Here is a 17,481-nt window from a genome sequence, read left to right on the forward strand (position 1 = left end):
AAAGTTCACTCATTTATATTACTATGCGATGACTTTCTGCAATTTTTATTTGTCTCTAATTAATCGTCTATAGCTAATAAGTAGACTAACAAGTAGAACATGCCCATGCCTTGTGAAAGTTGATACCTTGAATGCTCTAAACATTTGTGACGTGCCCATCCTGAAATGTTCATATTGTGAAGTTCAAAGCTATGTATTTTTAATAGCTCTAAAATCGAGATCTTTACTGGATCCAAACATATTCTGTCAAAGGCAGATTCCATAGTTGACTGAGTGTCAAAAGTATGTTCTTGACTGCAGAAGCTTAAACTGATTAGGTGTTAAAAGGTATTGGGGATGAAAAATCAGTGAAGAAAAGTGGAATTAGCTACAGTTTGTCTCCCTTTACATGTTGATTCAAAATAGATGGGTTGGAATGAAGAGTTGTCGAAGGAGCAGTTTCTTTGAAGTATCACAGATGATCGAAATATATATATAATTATATATTAGAAACAGGAAACATGGGTAAACCCAGAAGATGGATGAGAAAAACGATTCAACCCATGAAGTAATGATGAAGAAAATTCACTCAGAACTTGAATGCAGAATTGTACAAGAGGGGAAAACTGTGCAGATCCTCTCCATAATTAACCAGCTCAATGCTTGCGAATAGTTTTAACAGAACGTAGCCGCAGAGAATGTCGACAATCTTTATCATTGCGGCCCTGTTGTTTCAGTTGGTCTTCCTGTGTCTATGCTGGAAAAATATGTGAACCAAAAGTAAGGAAAATGACAGAAAAACAAAAGGAACCAAGTTGGATATAAGTATATTTACCCATTGAAAAGGGAAGGGAATACATGGCTGTGCTCTGGAGTGTTTAGAACCACACCTGACCGGTTGCCTTCAATGATGCACGGTTCCACTGAAACGCAATTCTGCAATTCTTGCAAATCAGGCGCTGCTATGTTATAGGGTAATGACACTGCAACAAACAAAGCAAAACACAATCTCATTTTGTTGATTCTTATGAAGTCATGGAAATGGAGTATTTACGATCAGATTAAGCACCGAAGGGAGTCGTCTCCGATTGAGTCGCATTCACTTGGTGATCTCGCCTTACATCTGTGCCAATCTCCTTCAAACGCTACATCCAAAGTTCAAGCATTGTGAGTTCTAGTTTTTGTTGAATGGGTTTTTGATAAATTCTGTTTTAAAGCTATGGAGTATTGGAAAGTTTTACCTTGGAGGATTCACTCAAGTAAAAGGGGAGTAGATGAGCCTGGACGGGAGGGACCAATTCGAATGGAGTTTCTGCATTACTTCTTCCAATGTCTGGCATGAAAGGATGGATGGAGGCAGCCTTTTGGTCAGGCAAGCTGAGAAAAACCCGGTTTGGTCTTTCTTGATCAGAGGAAAGTGATCTGTTTTCTTCAGTAAAGTCCATTCTCATGTGGGAAAGCTGGCGATACTGCAAAGTTCCAGGCAAGTTCATAGGATGCAAACTCAAGCCATGATTCATTGACAGCATCTGGTTGATGTGAATGAAACCAGAAATGAAGTTAGAGAATGTTATTATTGATGTATAATTAGAAAAGACGGCGAACCCACCTGAACTTGAAGTTGAAGCTGCTTCAGATATTCAATTGCCTCGTCCAGCATCGAGGCCTTGTCTGTCTGTTCCAACCAACAAACAACATAACTCAAGAAAAGGGAGATGGAACCAAAACCAAACGGCAATTAAATTTTGAGATGAATTGTGTTGCCTTGTTAGAATTGGGGATCAGATTTTGTAGGGCCTTCATTTTCTCATTAATTCTGCTCCTTCTTCTCTGCTCGGAAAAGCGATGAAAGTAAGATCATGATTATAATGTTCCAAAGGTAAAACAAAAGGAAGGAGCAGTACCTTTTCGGAGAGATTATGAACTTCAGCGGCTCTGCTTCTCTTGGAAGAACTGCGTGGATAAGGCTTTGAAGGCATCTCTTCAATCAATGCCTCCAGACCCTCCTACACATTTAAATAAACAAAAGAGCTGCAAAAGAAAGGAAAAAAAACAAAACCCAGAAGTGGAATGAAGTAGGTACCTCACTTTCGCAGTCAAACTCATCGTTTTCGTGGTTATCACTAGCCCCAACTGATGCAGAGGACGCATTTGGAGGTGTGGGTATTGGACAAGAGCGGAAGGGATCATGTAATCCAGCGGATGATGAGGAATTCGCGAACTGTTCAGAGGAATCGACGGCGGAGATCCGGTGTGCGGGTAGTGCATTAGGCGTAGTGTAGGAAGGGGGAATGTTTTGGGTTAGTGGGGTGATGGGTCTAACGTTGGAGGTGAGGTCGGAGAAGATGGAGGGAGAGGAACGTGGCAAAATGTGTTGCAGAAAGAGAGAGATTTCGTCGGAGGAGACGGCGGGGAGAGTCCACGTGGAAGAAATACATGCATTTGGATCGCATTTGTTGGAAATGGAATGATCCATTTTAGAGCGAAGCAGAGGAGTGTTGTTCTAACTTCTCATTTTAAATTACTTCTGAAATGATACTGTATTCAGTATTGCGTCTGTTCAGCATCCTCGTCTCCGCTCCTCTAATCTCTCCGGGACTCTACTCTTCCAAAATTGTGGCCGCCTTCCACTTTTTTCTTTTTCTTTAAATCAACCAAAAAACAAAAAAAAAACCTATTTTTGGCTTAGTTTTTAGTATTAATTATGTTTTGATGAATATTGGAATGTTTAAAAATGTTTATGAAAAGCAAAAAAAATATAATAATAATGAAATTTTGATGAGAAGGTGGGGAAGACGCGGGGAGAGAGCGAGTAGGAAAGAGAATAGTAGGAGGATGAGCTTTTGAGGAGCGTGGTCAAAAAAATGTCAGTAAGTGAATCATGATTGGACCGTGAATGATAAGAGTACAGTAATCTTAATTCATTATTTTAATCTTTCCACTCTCCTCCTCTCGCACGTGACCCCCACCATTTTATTTTATTTTATTCTAATTAACTAACAATTAATTAACCCCTCCTCCATCATGATTGGACAATATTTTTTCTTTTCAAATAATGTTTGTTTTCGTAAAACTCCATAATATTTAACAACTAATAAATTTGGCTCTCATTTTTCTTTTCCTTTTTTTACGTCATTTCTGCTTCTTATTATTTGATATGGTTTAATACTGACACATTTCATCGTTTAATGGGATTATTCTTCTGTCATCTAACCAAGTGACTGTACCCAATATACACAAAAATTTTATTCCAAACATTACATTCAAACATATTATGTTGTAAATTGATTGTTACTAATGTGGGTTATTCTTAATCAAAATTATTATCTACTATTTTTGTATAGTCACGCCAAATTAAGCGTCGGTAGTTGTAACTCGTTAAATGTATTTGTAAATAATTAATAGATAAGGAAGATACAATGCATTTAGACTTAATTTAGTCCGTTCAAAAATTTCCTTTTTCTCTGGTAGGAAGGACAAGTACTAATTTTGGTTCCATGCTTGTAATTTCTAGTCCTCATCAACTTAGAAATGGTTGAACCCACAACACTTATTCGAGCCCATCCCTAATAAGCATGGTATGACTATCTTGAGAATCGTAGAGATTCAATGGAACAGAATAGATGTTCTCCGTATGATTACTATCTTTAGTAAAGTAAAATATATGCGAAATAATTCATTTTGAATATATACCAATATTTGGATTAGATATTTTATATGTTTCGACTGTTTTAAAAAATAATTATATAATTAAGATAATTTGAGAAAAGCTTTTAAAAAAGAGTTGATATTATGTACTAAGGGATAAAATTGAAGTATAGAGTAACATAATTGAGTGTTAATTAAACAAAGTTAGGAAGTATTTAAATATAAATTTAACCAAAGAAAGAAAATGCATAAACGATAAAAGAATCGCACGACACAGACACGTGCAATTTAATACCTCGGGAACATACCATTTTCCAAAAGTGAAGGTCCACCAATCAAACCACATACCGAAAGTGATGAAATTGGAGTGTGTTGAAACACCGTGGGCCGTAGGATTAAATAATCAGCTGCAAATCTCGAGGGCTCAATCATTCTATCCTCTGGACACGTCCACATTGAAATCACAGAGTAATGAGGAGAGGGGGAAGGCTGGCCCATTGATCCAAGGCGTAGTGACGTCACTCGATATCCTGTTGCCTAATACCGCCTTGCCACGTTTCATTGAGTATGTTCCAGTCCCTCGAAAAAGATATTGCTAAACAAAAGAATTTTGATACTGGTGATGTGTGTCGTTTCAACTCTGTTCCAATTCCCAGTAGCAAACATTTTATTTTCCTTAAAAAAAACTTTATAATATAATTTGAACACCCAATCGCCCAGCTCAATTTCCAGCTTTATCGATAAGATTTTGATATCTGTGAGGTCTTCCAATGCTTTGGTGAGAAGATTGATGACTTGGGCAACATCCGATTCGACGATAATGGGGGGAAATAAGGGAATATCCACCCGACCTCCAGACTCTTTATCCGCCAAGTGTTGACGACATGAATCAATGGACTGTGCACAAATCAGACACCCTAAATTCTCGCCGACAGCCCATCACACACCTTGTCTCCTTTCACCTTTACTCTTACAAGGGGTTAAACTGAATCCACTCATCCAATTCTTCAAACACATAAATCACATTCAAATCCTTCCAAAATTCAATCAAGTTTAAAATATATAAATACGTTTTAATTTTGAACATTGTTGAATAAAACCAAAAAGTCCAAGAATTTAAATATGGATTAGACAATAACATTAAACCAAAAAGAAGGCCCTGCTTTGCCTGTTCTTGACCAAATGCTCCAACAAGCATCTAAATTGAGTTAACTTACAAAATTAATTATAGTGATAACCAATTCTCTGTTATGCATCTTAACCACATTGTTTATGTGGTATTTAAATATTGCAGGGAACATATCATGGGACGTTTGATTTTTATCTTTGTGGATGCGGATAAGGATAATTACTTGAATTACCATAAGAGGGTTATTGATCTTGTGAAGATTGGTGGTCTGATCGGCTACAACAACACTCTGTGGGCTGGGTCTGTGGCGGTCCCGCCGGATGCTCCTCTTAGAAAGTACGTAAGGTATTTTAGAGACTTTGTGTTGGAGTTCCATGAAGTATAGACGGTTGATCCTAGGATTGAGATTTGCCAACTGGCGGTCGGAGATGGGATTACTCTGTGCCGTTGTATCAGCTGATCAAAACTTATCGCCATTGTCTCCCAACAAATTTGATGTGGTTTTTTAGGGAGATGAAATTGGATGTAGTTGAATGAATAAAAGTTGTTACCTTTTATTGGATTAAGACAGATTTGACTGGTGGCTCCAAAGTCAACCAACCCAATATGTAAGCTCTCACAGATTTGACATATTTCATAAACTGAAACAAAGTTAGCCTTTTTATCATATTTGTGAGAATGATAACAAGAACTACTATGTTATGTTATCTTTAAAAATGTGACCTTTTTCTTTCTTTCTTTCTTTCTTTCTTTCTTATTTCAATAAGGGTATTCAACTCTCTTTAGAAGTATAAAGATTTGGAGTTCTTCATTTCACTTTGCTCTTTGTCCAAACGGGAAGTTGTTTGTGAAAGGTCGATTTTGGGTTGCCACATTGCACACGTCTCTGCTTCTCATTCCATCACTATCTAATTCCATTTCAAAAGGGCATCATCTCAGAAGTCGCATCATTTCTTTGTCGCCTCTAAAAGTAGTAACTTGAGAATATAGGCATTCCCTTTTTAGCATTAATTTGATTTGTGTGTTCTTCAAAGTTAAACCAATATTTTGTCCGTCATATCAGTCGCCAAGCTCAGATGATGTGAATTCACGAACCTTCCTTTTCTGGAAGAAGGAAGCTATTGTGAGCTTTTTTTTTTTTTTTTGTTCTTCAATGGGCTTTCTGTATTATGGGTCTCGAAGTGGAGAACGGCCCATTTGCAATTAATCTGAATTAGGGTATATAGTTATGGGAAAGGTTAAAGGAAAGCAGGGTTCAAGTGTTTGAATTAAGTTTAAAATTAATTGAAAAGGCAAAAGGTTGGATAAAAATGTACCTAACTTAACCTAATTACACTTTTTGGGCATTTAAAGGATGTAATTAAAGGAGGAAGCAATTGGTTGGGGTTGGACCAGAGGTGAGAGGTGAATAATGCGTAATTTTAAATCTCAACAATCCCCAACTTTCCTAAACAGGAAACTCATTACTTTGGTAACCTAAATATAACGGAAGGCATTGTGTTGTTTGTGTATTATAGAACTATAATGTTAATTACTCACTAAAATGTAGAGTAAGATAGATTTAGAAAATAAAAGATTGGTTACACCGACAGTTTTGTAATAATAAATGAATGCACAAGTTGAAAATGAAGAATTTTGGAGTTATGATAGAAAAGGATGGGGGTTTGATTAATTTAAATTGGAGTTAGTGGTGGTATATGTTTGGTTTGCTTATAATGTACACCCAAATAATTGTATAATTTGGTGAACAAGTGGTATTAATTATAAGGTTGAGTTGAGATTATGCATACTATATATATATATATATATTATTATGATTAAAAGATGTTATCTACTAGGAGAGAAGAGTGAGAAGGAGAACCCAGCTCATACATACATACTACGCCCTTTCTTCAATGTGTACTTACACTTTGATTTGTAGTCTAAATTAATTGAATGTGGTAGAGGTGAGAGAAGGTGAGGAAAAGAAAGGAAAAGCAGAAGTGAATTAGTGTGTAGAGACGATGGAGTGGGGGAAGTGGAAGAGGCATCAAATGCCATAAATGGAAATACACGCTCTAATTTTTTTTCTTTTTTTATTTTTTAATTCTAAATCATGAAAATACACAAAACAAACCCACTGCTTCAACTTTGTTTTGAAGTTTTCCCCATTGGGGATTGTGTTTCTGTATGAGATGTATATGCATCACCGCTATCCTCTGCTACCTCTTCTCCCCTTGCTGTGACTGTGGCTGTTGGACAATTATTTTCAACGCTAAAACCTACCCACCTAACTCGTAGGGGGGTTATAGGTAGACTGGGATTTTTCTTTTCTTTTTTTTTTTTTTTCTTTTTTGAATGTGTTTACATCTGAGGTTCTTTACAGTGTTTCGTAGATTCGATGCAAAGCCCAACAAAACAAAAGGATGTAGAGAGGGAAGAGAAGAGAAGAGAAGAGAAGAGAAGAGAAGAGAGGTTAGCATGTTATTATGTTTATATGTTATGTCATTTTAGACACACAAATAAGACTCCACTTTGTTTGTTTGTTTCTTCCATTCCTTGCAATTGCATTTCACTGGATATTATTACTCACTTCTAATTAATTTAGTTGCTTAATCAAATTAATAATAATATACACAATCATATCTCAAATCCATTGGTTGACTACATATTAAAAGGGGGTTTTGATGAATAAAAAAAAGGGCACCCACAAATGGGTGAATGTGGTAGCACCCTTTTCAGACTTTATATTATACTAATCAGGGGGGGGGGGGGGGGGGGGGGGATAGATTAAAATAATAAGTGATGACGGTCCGAGTGACGAAATTTGCATCCAATATTATATCAATTTCCACCAAACTTTACGAAAAATTATATAAATCCCAACAGGGTTTTGGTTTGAATAATCCCGCTGTCATCGAAATAATCAAATCCAGTTGAATTGAACTCAACTCAACTCTGTTTTTCATTTTTTCTTTTTAATTTAATAAACCATTCATAATCAGATCCTATTATAATCACAAACTTGGTTTCCTAGTACGCTCTCTCTCTCTCTCTCTCTCTCTCTCTCTCGCTGGGTCCTAGGTGTTGGCTACCTGATTCCCCACTATTTTGTTTATCGAAATCATAAGTAATAGTAAGTTATTTGATAGAATATGAAGAAAAAGTGAAATAATATTATTATTATTAAGTGGTGTGGTGAAAAGGGAGGGAGGAAACAGGAAGGGTTTGGGGTTTGGGGTTTGGGGTTTGGGGTTTGGGGTGTAGGGATGAAAGGAACGAGTCGTCATAATAGCACTGTCTGACTGCTTTTGGCCTGAGAGAGAGAATTGATTCAAAGGACACCATGATGCTGACTATTCATCCCCCCATTCACTGCCATTCCCAACACCCTCTCTCTCTCTCTCTAACACACCATTTTTCTTCCTCTTCTTCTTTTTTACACTAATTTAATACATAATAAAAAGAAAATGAGAATGGTTCCAGAATGTTGATTGAATATAGCTACACAAGTGTTGTTGTAAGGCAATCAGTCAAATAACCATACACTACTTTACAATAATACCTTATTGAAACTTTTTCAAATTTATATATATATATGAATATTGCCTAAAACAAACCAAATGGCTAACCAATTCCGAATTGCTAATCAACATATTGAGTTGTTGTCGCTCACAATCAAAAAATATATATATCTACCTTTTTCTCCACCCATTACATTACGTTCAATTTTCAGGGGGATTCATTTCTCCTCCTCCCTTTTTAGATTCTCATCGGGAACTGGGGACTCACAAATTTTAAATAATAGGTAACAAAATTAAGCTTTCATCAACCTTTTTTTTTTTTTTTTTTCTTTTGGAGTGGGGGGAGGGGGAGGGGGTTTGATCGGAAAAAATAAAAGGAAAAAAGAAAAAAAAAAAAATTGAAGATGTCAGGAGGGTCTCATTAGACAGTGAAACCCATTGTTGTGCAGCCAATTTTTGGAAGGGGGTGCGAATCCTGATGATGCTGCAGCAGTTGCAAGAGCTTGAGATGGCCCCGAATAATCAACAACTTGATTATGATCATTTAGAGACAGTGATAGATCGCTTCCTATTCGCCCTCCTCCACCATTACTGCTGCCCCCAAACTGAATCTTTAAACAAACAAAACAAAACAAAACAAACAAACAAACATCCAAATTTTTCTTAGTTCCTCTTTTTCTTCTTTTTCTTGTCTAAACAAACATACGCATATATAGTTAAAGCAGTAGCACCCACTTGATAATTGAGGGTTGGATTGTGATTGTGATTGTGATTGTGATCTCCACCCGCTACCTGCCGGCTGAATTGGGCGTGTCTTTGCATTTCAAATGAAGCCGGAGATTGAATGTGCGTTTGGCTTAGACGCTGCATCGTTTCACTCTCCAGGTACCTATTATTTCTTCCCTCTGCTGCCTTCAAATGTTTATTTCCACCTGCTCCACTTGATTCTTCTACCAAATTTAGCTATTCAGAATAAATATTGTTGAAATTTATTAAAATTGGGAGACAGGTAAGAGATAAAAAAGGTCCCATTACCTTAATTAAGCATTAAAATATATTATTAAAATGGAAATTTCGGAAGAACCTGAGGACGCCTAAATCCTTGAGTGCGTTGCCAGTCGTCTTCCATGGATAGAGGAGCTGAAGAAGAAGAAGAAGAATGGTGGGGATCTATGGAAGGCTTTGGGGTGTCGTTTTGGTTTGAGCTTGAATTTCCCAAACTCAAATCAAGACTGTGATCTCCCAAATTGGGGGTTGAATCTGTAGAATCAGAAATTAAAACAAAATTTTGCAAAATTCATTTACTACAACAACAACTTAAACAATGCTCTCTTTTTTGCCTTTTTACCACTTATAGGATTCAGTTCATTCTGATAGATGCTGGGATCGAAATTAGTCACAGCTTCCTTGCCATTACACTTGATTGCAGCTTTATCATAAGCCCTATCGTTATCATCATCATCATCATCATTCATTATTTCTTTTCTTTTCTTTTTTAAATAAATAAATAATAATAACATCAACAATAGGCAGTTTCTTTTCTTTGTAAACAATAAAACTCACCTTGCAGCTTCAATTTCCGTATCAAACAAACCCAAATACACATACCTGTAAAATTCAGGGAACAAAGGAAAAATTGAGAAGGGGGGTCTTAATATGTTTTTATTTTATTTTTTATTTTTTAAAAATGAAAATAGAAGAAGAAGAAGGGGGGAATACTTTTTGCCAAGAAATTGGCCCATTCTGGCCTCCCATCTTCCGCACTTGTGCAGCGTTACGCCTCTATACTTGGAGCTTCCTCTGGGAAACCCAGTGCTCTGTCGGCGAAGTACATGCACAAATTCCTCCTTCGTTAAATTTCCCATCTGTTTTAAATCCTCCTCGTAATCTTCGATGCTGAAGTTTATGTCCGCTTCCACTCCGCGGAATTTAATGGCCGCTCTATCGTAAGCACTGCACAACCACATCAACAACAACAACATCAATTTCCCATTTCAAATTTCAATTCTGGTTAACACAGAGAGAGAACCGAACACAAGTGCTCACCGAGCAGCTGCATGTGCCGTATCGAATCCACCTGTAACCAATTCATTTGACGCGGAGGAGAAAACCAAATCTCTTTGTTAGAAGATCAGAAATGAATGATACCCCCCCCCCCCCCCCCCAAAAAAAAAAAAACAATATTAAATAATAATAATAAAATAAATAAAAAAAAGTAACCAATACCAAACCAAACATACCCAGATAAACCTGCTTTCCACAATCCCTGTACAAACCAAGAACCAAACACACAAAAATTAAAATTCAAATCAATTCCAAAATCAGAAGTGGGTTTTCGGGAACAGAAATTGCAGTAGACAGAGAAAGAGAGAGAGAGGGGGGGAACATATATTTATTTTATAAAAGAGTGAACGGAGCGGACCATATATGTGACTCCCAACGGCCGGTTCTCCGGTAGAAAGTGACGCCGCGGTACTGAGAGCTACGCGACCTGGGTCCGCGGCGACTCTTCTTAATGGGCTGGGAAATCTCGGTGGACTTGATGGAATTAGGAGGAGCAGGTGCGGCAAAAGGATCAGGATGCCCAAATTTGACCCCAACCCAGTGAGCCTGAGGGAAGGTAGAAGCAGTAGTTGGAGAAGGAGACGAAGAAGAAGAAGAGATTTGAGGGTGTTGGAGTGGGAAAAACTGGCGAGTGACAGGACTGGGTGCGTTTATTTGCATGAGTAATGCGTTGGGGGTGGGCGCATCTTCATCCGATCCATCCTCCACAAGCACCGCAGAAGAACTGGAATTGGAAACGGATCCCACTCTTTTCCCCTTCTCCTCTTCCCCCTCTCCCTCAATCCAAGTCTTCGCTGACCAACACCCTTCCGATTCATCCTCCTTCCTCTCATCCGGACAGTCGTTCAGATCCCACATTTTTTTCCTTTTTTCTTTTCTTTTTTTTTTTTCTTTTTTTTTTTTTGGAGGCCGAGTTTTAGTGTGTGGGTATGTTCTTCTTCTTCTTCTTCTGCTTCTCCTAAGTTGTTTGGGTGGGCTTATAGCCGAAAAGCCTCACACCACGTCCATCCTTAATACCCTTCTTTCAACTCCCTTATAATTTCATTGCCTCGCTCTCTCTCTCTCTCTCTCTCCCACTCTTTATTTATTTATAGAATTAAAAATTGTATTATATTAATAGCTACATTATTTATTTGTTATTAAAACATGAGGGCTACGTACAATAGTATCATAATACAATACAATACACAATACAATTTGGGAGAGATAAAACAAAACAAAACAAAAGAAAACAAAAGAAAAAAAAAAAAAAAAAAAGAAGCATCTTTTTGTTAGACAACTTTCCCACGTTAGTGAAATCGAAAACCCATTCTCTCTCTTTGTCTGTCTCATACTCCATTTGTGTTACCCAATAATGGAAATAGACAGCGGAAGGACTCAGAAAGATACCTAATTACTCAATTTCCTCAAATATCTTATTAATCATTCATCTTTCACCTCAAACTCACTTCCCCCTTCTTTTTTTTTTTTTTTTTTTTTTTTTATCTAACAATTATTTTACTTTTTTACTTTTTACATTTTACTTACCCAATGCACACTTTAACCTTTGCGTTAGTTATGTTCCTAAATACTTTAACCCACCCCTAGTTGGAATGAAGATGGATGCCAAATGGTGTGAGCCCCATCCTTATCTATATATGTATGGTTTCCCACAAGCCATTCAATTGGTTGTCACCTTTCTTTGTGTTTTCTTCCATCCTAAATTCATCCTTCATATGCTTTAAATGTATAAGAAAATAGTTGATGCTTTTTTACCCTTAAATAATAAAAATAAATAAAAAAAGAAAAGAAAGCAATGGGGCGATGGTTTCTTCATTAAGGATGACTGTGGAATAGGAATCACCTCCCCTTCACCAATTATATATGGGAATTCTTCAACCCTTTGCAGCTTACGTCCAATTCAGATTTCCCCTCTATAACATATTGGCCATCTCTTTTTTACTATGAAATACAATTTAATGAACTTTTTTACAACAATAACATATTTATTAATATATTGTTTTGGGTTGGTTGTTATCCACTTTTTGAACCCGTGTGGCGTTCAAAATGTGAGGCTATTTTTTGAAAAAAGAAAGAAATAAAAGTTTGTTTTTTTATTTTTTATTTTTTATTTTTTAATTGTCGGTGAAGAATTAAAATTGGGGTTTAAAAACGTGAAAAATAAACCAAAGAAATGGGGAGGAAGAAAGCATCAACAAAGAATGACACTTTTGTAAAGAAAAAGAAAAAGAAAAAGTAAATAGTATCAAATTTAAGGGTGAGGTATTTAGAGTGAGAATGAGAAAAATGAAAATTGGAATAATGTTAAAATTTATTTATTTAATAATAATAATAATAATAATAATAATAATAATAATAATAAAAGTCACATCGTAGTTTCCTTCCCTCCTAGAAACACCTCTTCCTTTGTGTTCTCTTCCTCGTATTTCTTTCCCACGCGCCTCTCTGTCTCTTTTCTCTCTCTATTTCTGTTTTATATTTATTTTTCCTCTTTTAATCTCTGTTTCAAATTTTTGTTTTTTTCCCACTTTCTAAAAATATCCAACTTCTCAATTTCTGGTTTTTGTGCAATCATTTTCAATTCCTCTTTTTTTTTTTTCTTCTTCTTTTTTCTATGTCTCTTTCTTATCAACCTTTAATCATTTTCTTTACCACCCTCTCATTATTCATTTTACTTTTTAATTACATTTTAAGCAAATTAATTGATTCTTTCCTTCTATAACTAACTAAATAAAAATTCAATCTATTTTAACGTAGCATAAGTATAAAACATTTATATTTAGGTTTAGATAAATGGTAATTATAGAGTGAAATGACATCTTGTCTCTATAGAACCTAGCAAGAAACAATAAATTTTTTTTTTTTTTTGAAACTCTGAAATGAACCAATAAAATAAAAATAAATTAATTTGGAAGAAAGCATTGAAATAAAAAGTAGTCCAGAATTGAGTGGTCACTAGATAAAGAAACACAAGTTTTGGGGAAAAAAATAAAGGAAAAAAATTGTTTATATTGTTTCACTAAAAATAGATAAGACAGTTGTTAAAGATTATTAAAAAAGAAAAAAGAAAAGAGGAGGAGCGTGGGAGACACTGCACAGAAGTCGCGTACACATAATCCTGGGCTCAAAAATCCCTCAAAGCCACTCGACCATACGATAAAAACAATAGATTCGTCAGATTTAGAGAGATAACATCATCCTTGACATCAGCCAAAAATATTATATTCCATTTTTAAAAATGAAGTTTTAAACTAAAATAATGGCAATAATTTTCCCATATTCTGTGAACAAAAAAGAAAATTATAATATAAAATAGAGAGAATGAGTTGGGAGTAGATGCTCCCATCCATAATTTTATATTTCTCTTCTTTGGTATGGTACGCGGCTACGCGCATAATTAATTAAAATTTTTATTTTTTGTAAGGAGGGAAGAACCAATTTCCATTAACAATAATTAATAATCATAATAATAATGAAATGAATTGGATTACAAAAGGTAGAGGGAATTAATTATTATTTGAAAAAAAGAAGAAAAAGAAAAAGAAAAAGAAAAAGAAAAAGAAAAAACCTAAGTGAGACAAAAGAAGAGGCGACGTCAGGAGTAGCCGACAAATTCTCAAAAGTAGGCAAACATTGGTACCCAAATATCTGAATTGTGTGGCTCGTGAGAAACGTGTGAAGGAGGTTCCCATAATGGAAGGGGGACGAGGGTAAGTGTTTGGAGGGTGGATTGTTGTGCAAGTGGAAAACAGTACCTGTAGGCCAGGCCCACCTCTCACTTTCATGGGGTGGGGATGCCCACCAGGCCCACTCTCTCTATTATTGTTCCTCCTTACCCTCTTCCTCTTCCTCTTCCTCTTCCTCTTCCTCTTCCTCTCCCTAATTTCACCACCCTTAATAATAAAACTCTTCTTCGTCTTATTATATATACACATAATGCTCAAAGTGACATGGGTTTACATTGTATGGAAGAAGATGTAGTTGGAGAGTTGGGAGTGTTAGGGACAGAATTACGTATTTCCACAAAAAAAGGAGTGATCCCATTGCAAAGGAGCAATCCAAAGGAGGAAAATAACAGAGATTTATCATCAAAACTCTTTTGTTTTCAAACCCATCAATAACACAATAACAACACAATAACACATCAACCTCTCTCTCTCTCTCTTTGTCTTTCATTTTGGTTTTGGATAACAACCCAACCTTTCCAATAATCACACTTTGTCCTCATTTTATATTCAACAAACTCCAACGCTTTGTCCTCATTTTCCAATAATCACAATAACACATCAACTACAACTATCAAACAAACACGTTCTTTCGATAGAGAAACAAAACATTTTTTCTAAGTGTGAAAACCTCTCTCTAATTGACGTGTTTTAAAATTGTGAGATTGACGGTGATACGTAATGAGCCAAAACAAACAATATTTGGTAGCAGTGACCTTAGACTATTACAATAGTATCAAAGCCACCAGACACCAAGTGTTGTGGCCTTGAGCTATTAGACACCGAGTGTTGTGCCAATGAAGACTGCTAGTGGTGGCTTTGGGTTGTTACGGTGATATCAAAGCCAAACATTGAGTGTTGTGTCAATGAGGACATTAGCTCTTAAGGGGGTAGATTGTGAAATGACACATTAGTTTGTGAGAAAAACGCAACATTTCTTATAAGAGTGTGGAGACCTCTTCCACACGTTTTAAAACTGTGAGGTCGACCATAATAAAACAAAAAAAAAAAAAAAAAAAAAAATTAACATGGGTAAATAAATAAAATTTTCAATCTATTTAAGAACTTTAAAAGGGGTTTAATCTATTAACTTAATTTTGTGTCTGCTAAGAACTTTCAATTTTGAAAAGTAGAATAACTTGTAAAATAATTTCCAAGTAACAAAAAAACAATCTCATTCAGGTACAAAAAACTGGTTTATACACATGTCTCTCTTAATTTAGATTCTATATGGTTTTCAATTTATAGGAAAAAAAATTAGATTTGATTTAATTAGGCGTTCAATTATTGCAACATGGGTAAATAAAGAAAACATTACCCAAATTAAGGAATTAAGGTAAATCTTTGAAGTATGGCAACATAAATATTTTATTTTTGGTGGGGGGTAGCTAAGATTTGGGATACTTACCGATTCAAATCCCAAATGTTTATGAACCCAACCACTTATGAGTACCATTAACACCAATTGGTTCGTTATAATTAAAAATATTAAATCAATTATAAGATTTTTTTTTTTTTTCATGTTTCATAAATGAAAGATCCAAAAGTTTTGATATGAGATTTAAATAGGAACCCCCACAAATAATTAAGAACATATACATATGGATTGAGTGAAATAGTTGGAGTGGGACATGGGCTATAAATATAGTTGGTATTGTATCATAATATGTAGGTATTATGAAATGGACACCACCTAAGTGCTATATACTAACAATAGGATGCATTTCCAATTACAGAAAGTTTTTACATTATTGGACCTGCCAGTTGTGTTTACTTTAATGCTAAATCACCATCACCTGCCTATCCTCTTAAATCTCCCACCTTCTATTCAATTTACACAACTTTTTTATTTCTACCTTTTAATTCATTTAATTTTTTTAAATTTAATTATTTCTTATTAATTCACTACATAAATTTTAATTCCATCCACTAAAATTAAAATTTGCAAACAAATCATTGATATTTAATTATTGTACATATTCAGAAGTACCATATTTAATATCTTTACTGGATACATAAAACCCAGCATTCAAATGAGATACAAAAGTCTTTATTTATATAATTATTAAAAAAAAAAAAAATTATATTGTTTGGGAGAAGAAAAAATAATGGAGAAAATATTTAATAAGATAGTACAAATGTTTGGGTACTTTCATAGTACTTATATTATGAAAGTCTCTTTAGGTGGTCTTCCTACTTTTCTCATTTACTATAAAATTTAATGCAAAATTTATTAACTTCTGCACTTCTCATATTCCCAAATAATAATAATAATAATAAATTATTCAAATTCAAAAATCTCTCAAATGTTTGGTATATTCAAATAGTTTATAGCTTTTATAACAAAGAAAACAAAGTATTTATATACGCTAAAATCCTTAATAGTAATTAAAATGTATTTTAAGTTAGTGAGATTTAAATTCTCATATTTCATTTTCATTGTTAAAAAAAAAAATCCCGACATAAGAAAAAGAAACACCCAACAAAAAAGTAAAGAACAATTATGGATTGCAGAGGTTTTCAACATTTGTACTATTAAATTTGATTCAACCAATAATGTTCTATTTGTCAACAAAATAATAATAATAATAATAATAATGTTGTAGAAATTCATAGTTCTAATTATTGAATGATAATAATCATATCACCTTTTCACATCAATATAAATGATGTTACCTTATTTGAATCTTCAAAATTTAAGCCTATAATTATGAGCGTAGAGAAAGTTGTATAATTGGTTGGGAGAAATAATAATGTGTATTCATTTATATTTAATTTTTTTTAGTTGAAAGATTCTGATGAAAACATATGTTTACTATCACCTTACTGCCACCTATATTTATTCTAAACCTTAAAAACATCATAATCTAATTAAAACCATTCAATTTAATTAACACAATACACTCATAATGGTTATTTATGTTATTTATAACCAACCAATATAAGTTAATAAGTTGGTGTTTAAATATAATGACTTCCAACTTTAGAAGGGAATTGATTCATAACTTTGATATCTATAGTTAAATTCATTTAATAACTTTTAAATTTATGTAAAAGAGAAAAGATCACCTCTTTATTTTTATTGTTTTTAATAAATTAAAAATGAATATAATGGTTAATACAAAACTTCACATAATTCATGTTAAAAATAAATAAATAGAGAATATCTATCCTGTCAATATATCATTTATAAATTTGCATCATTAAAAATTATAAAAACAAACCCCAATATTTGAGGGATTTGGTTATGCTTATATTGTGCTGCAATTTGGGAACACCCTTGGTTTGTTCTTAACCTCACATGCTGTTTAGCTCTCATATATTGAACAACAGAACACAAAGGTGATTGATGGGAGATCTAATGTCTCCTCCCTTTCCCTTTGTTTCTGAAAACAAAGAATTGAGTTATGAGAGCAGTTGTGTAAACATAAAG

The 17,481-nt window shown here is 34.5% G+C and overlaps 2 protein-coding genes across 4 annotated transcripts; both read right to left on the reverse strand.

Annotated features, from left to right (window-relative positions):
* Nucleotides 1–458: 458 nt before the first annotated feature.
* Nucleotides 459–2,468, reverse strand: LOC111781667 (uncharacterized). 2 transcript variants are annotated; one of them, XM_087120089.1, is made up of 8 exons: nt 2,063–2,468; nt 1,884–1,985; nt 1,744–1,809; nt 1,589–1,654; nt 1,221–1,508; nt 1,049–1,115; nt 815–962; nt 459–736 (listed from the first exon to the last, which is right to left on the reverse strand). In XM_087120089.1, the coding sequence occupies exons 1-8, from the start codon at nt 2,453–2,455 to the stop codon at nt 694–696; spliced, it is 1,173 nt and encodes a 390-aa protein (XP_086976215.1). In that variant the 5' UTR covers nt 2,456–2,468; the 3' UTR covers nt 459–693. The 2 variants fall into 2 exon arrangements, with proteins under 2 accessions (XP_086976215.1, XP_086976214.1); XM_087120088.1 differs by having other exon boundaries at nt 1,049–1,124.
* Nucleotides 2,469–8,397: 5,929 nt separating this feature from the next.
* On the reverse strand, nt 8,398–11,388 carry LOC111781362 (AP2-like ethylene-responsive transcription factor TOE3). 2 transcript variants are annotated; one of them, XM_023661908.2, is made up of 9 exons: nt 10,682–11,388; nt 10,500–10,525; nt 10,306–10,336; nt 9,979–10,212; nt 9,823–9,867; nt 9,608–9,702; nt 9,344–9,519; nt 8,995–9,222; nt 8,398–8,864 (listed from the first exon to the last, which is right to left on the reverse strand). In XM_023661908.2, the coding sequence occupies exons 1-9, from the start codon at nt 11,179–11,181 to the stop codon at nt 8,667–8,669; spliced, it is 1,533 nt and encodes a 510-aa protein (XP_023517676.2). In that variant the 5' UTR covers nt 11,182–11,388; the 3' UTR covers nt 8,398–8,666. The 2 variants fall into 2 exon arrangements, with proteins under 2 accessions (XP_023517676.2, XP_023517675.2); XM_023661907.2 differs by having other exon boundaries at nt 8,398–8,870; nt 10,682–11,387.
* Nucleotides 11,389–17,481: the final 6,093 nt, after the last annotated feature.

This window comes from Cucurbita pepo, chromosome 19 (assembly GCF_057944985.1).
Source record: "Cucurbita pepo subsp. pepo isolate OVF chromosome 19, ASM5794498v1, whole genome shotgun sequence".
Taxonomy (NCBI): domain Eukaryota; kingdom Viridiplantae; phylum Streptophyta; class Magnoliopsida; order Cucurbitales; family Cucurbitaceae; genus Cucurbita; species Cucurbita pepo.

What these genes read in the sequence shown, in the direction of transcription:
- LOC111781667 (XM_087120088.1), bottom strand. Translation starts at nt 2,455, where the DNA reads ATGGATCATTCCATTTCCAACAAATGCGATCCAAATGCATGTATTTCT. An exon ending in TTCATAATCTCTCCGAAAAG is followed by an intron (nt 1,810 to 1,883) that starts GTACTGCTCCTT and finishes TTTTCCGAGCAG; the next exon opens with AGAAGAAGGAGCAGAATTAA. An exon ending in TTCCCTTCCCTTTTCAATGG is followed by an intron (nt 737 to 814) that starts GTAAATATACTT and finishes ATATTTTTCCAG; the next exon opens with CATAGACACAGGAAGACCAA.
- LOC111781362 (XM_023661907.2), bottom strand. Translation starts at nt 11,181, where the DNA reads ATGTGGGATCTGAACGACTGTCCGGATGAGAGGAAGGAGGATGAATCG. An exon ending in ACGGAAATTGAAGCTGCAAG is followed by an intron (nt 9,703 to 9,822) that starts GTGAGTTTTATT and finishes TGATAACGATAG; the next exon opens with GGCTTATGATAAAGCTGCAA. An exon ending in AAGGATTTAGGCGTCCTCAG is followed by an intron (nt 9,223 to 9,343) that starts GTTCTTCCGAAA and finishes TATTCTGAATAG; the next exon opens with CTAAATTTGGTAGAAGAATC.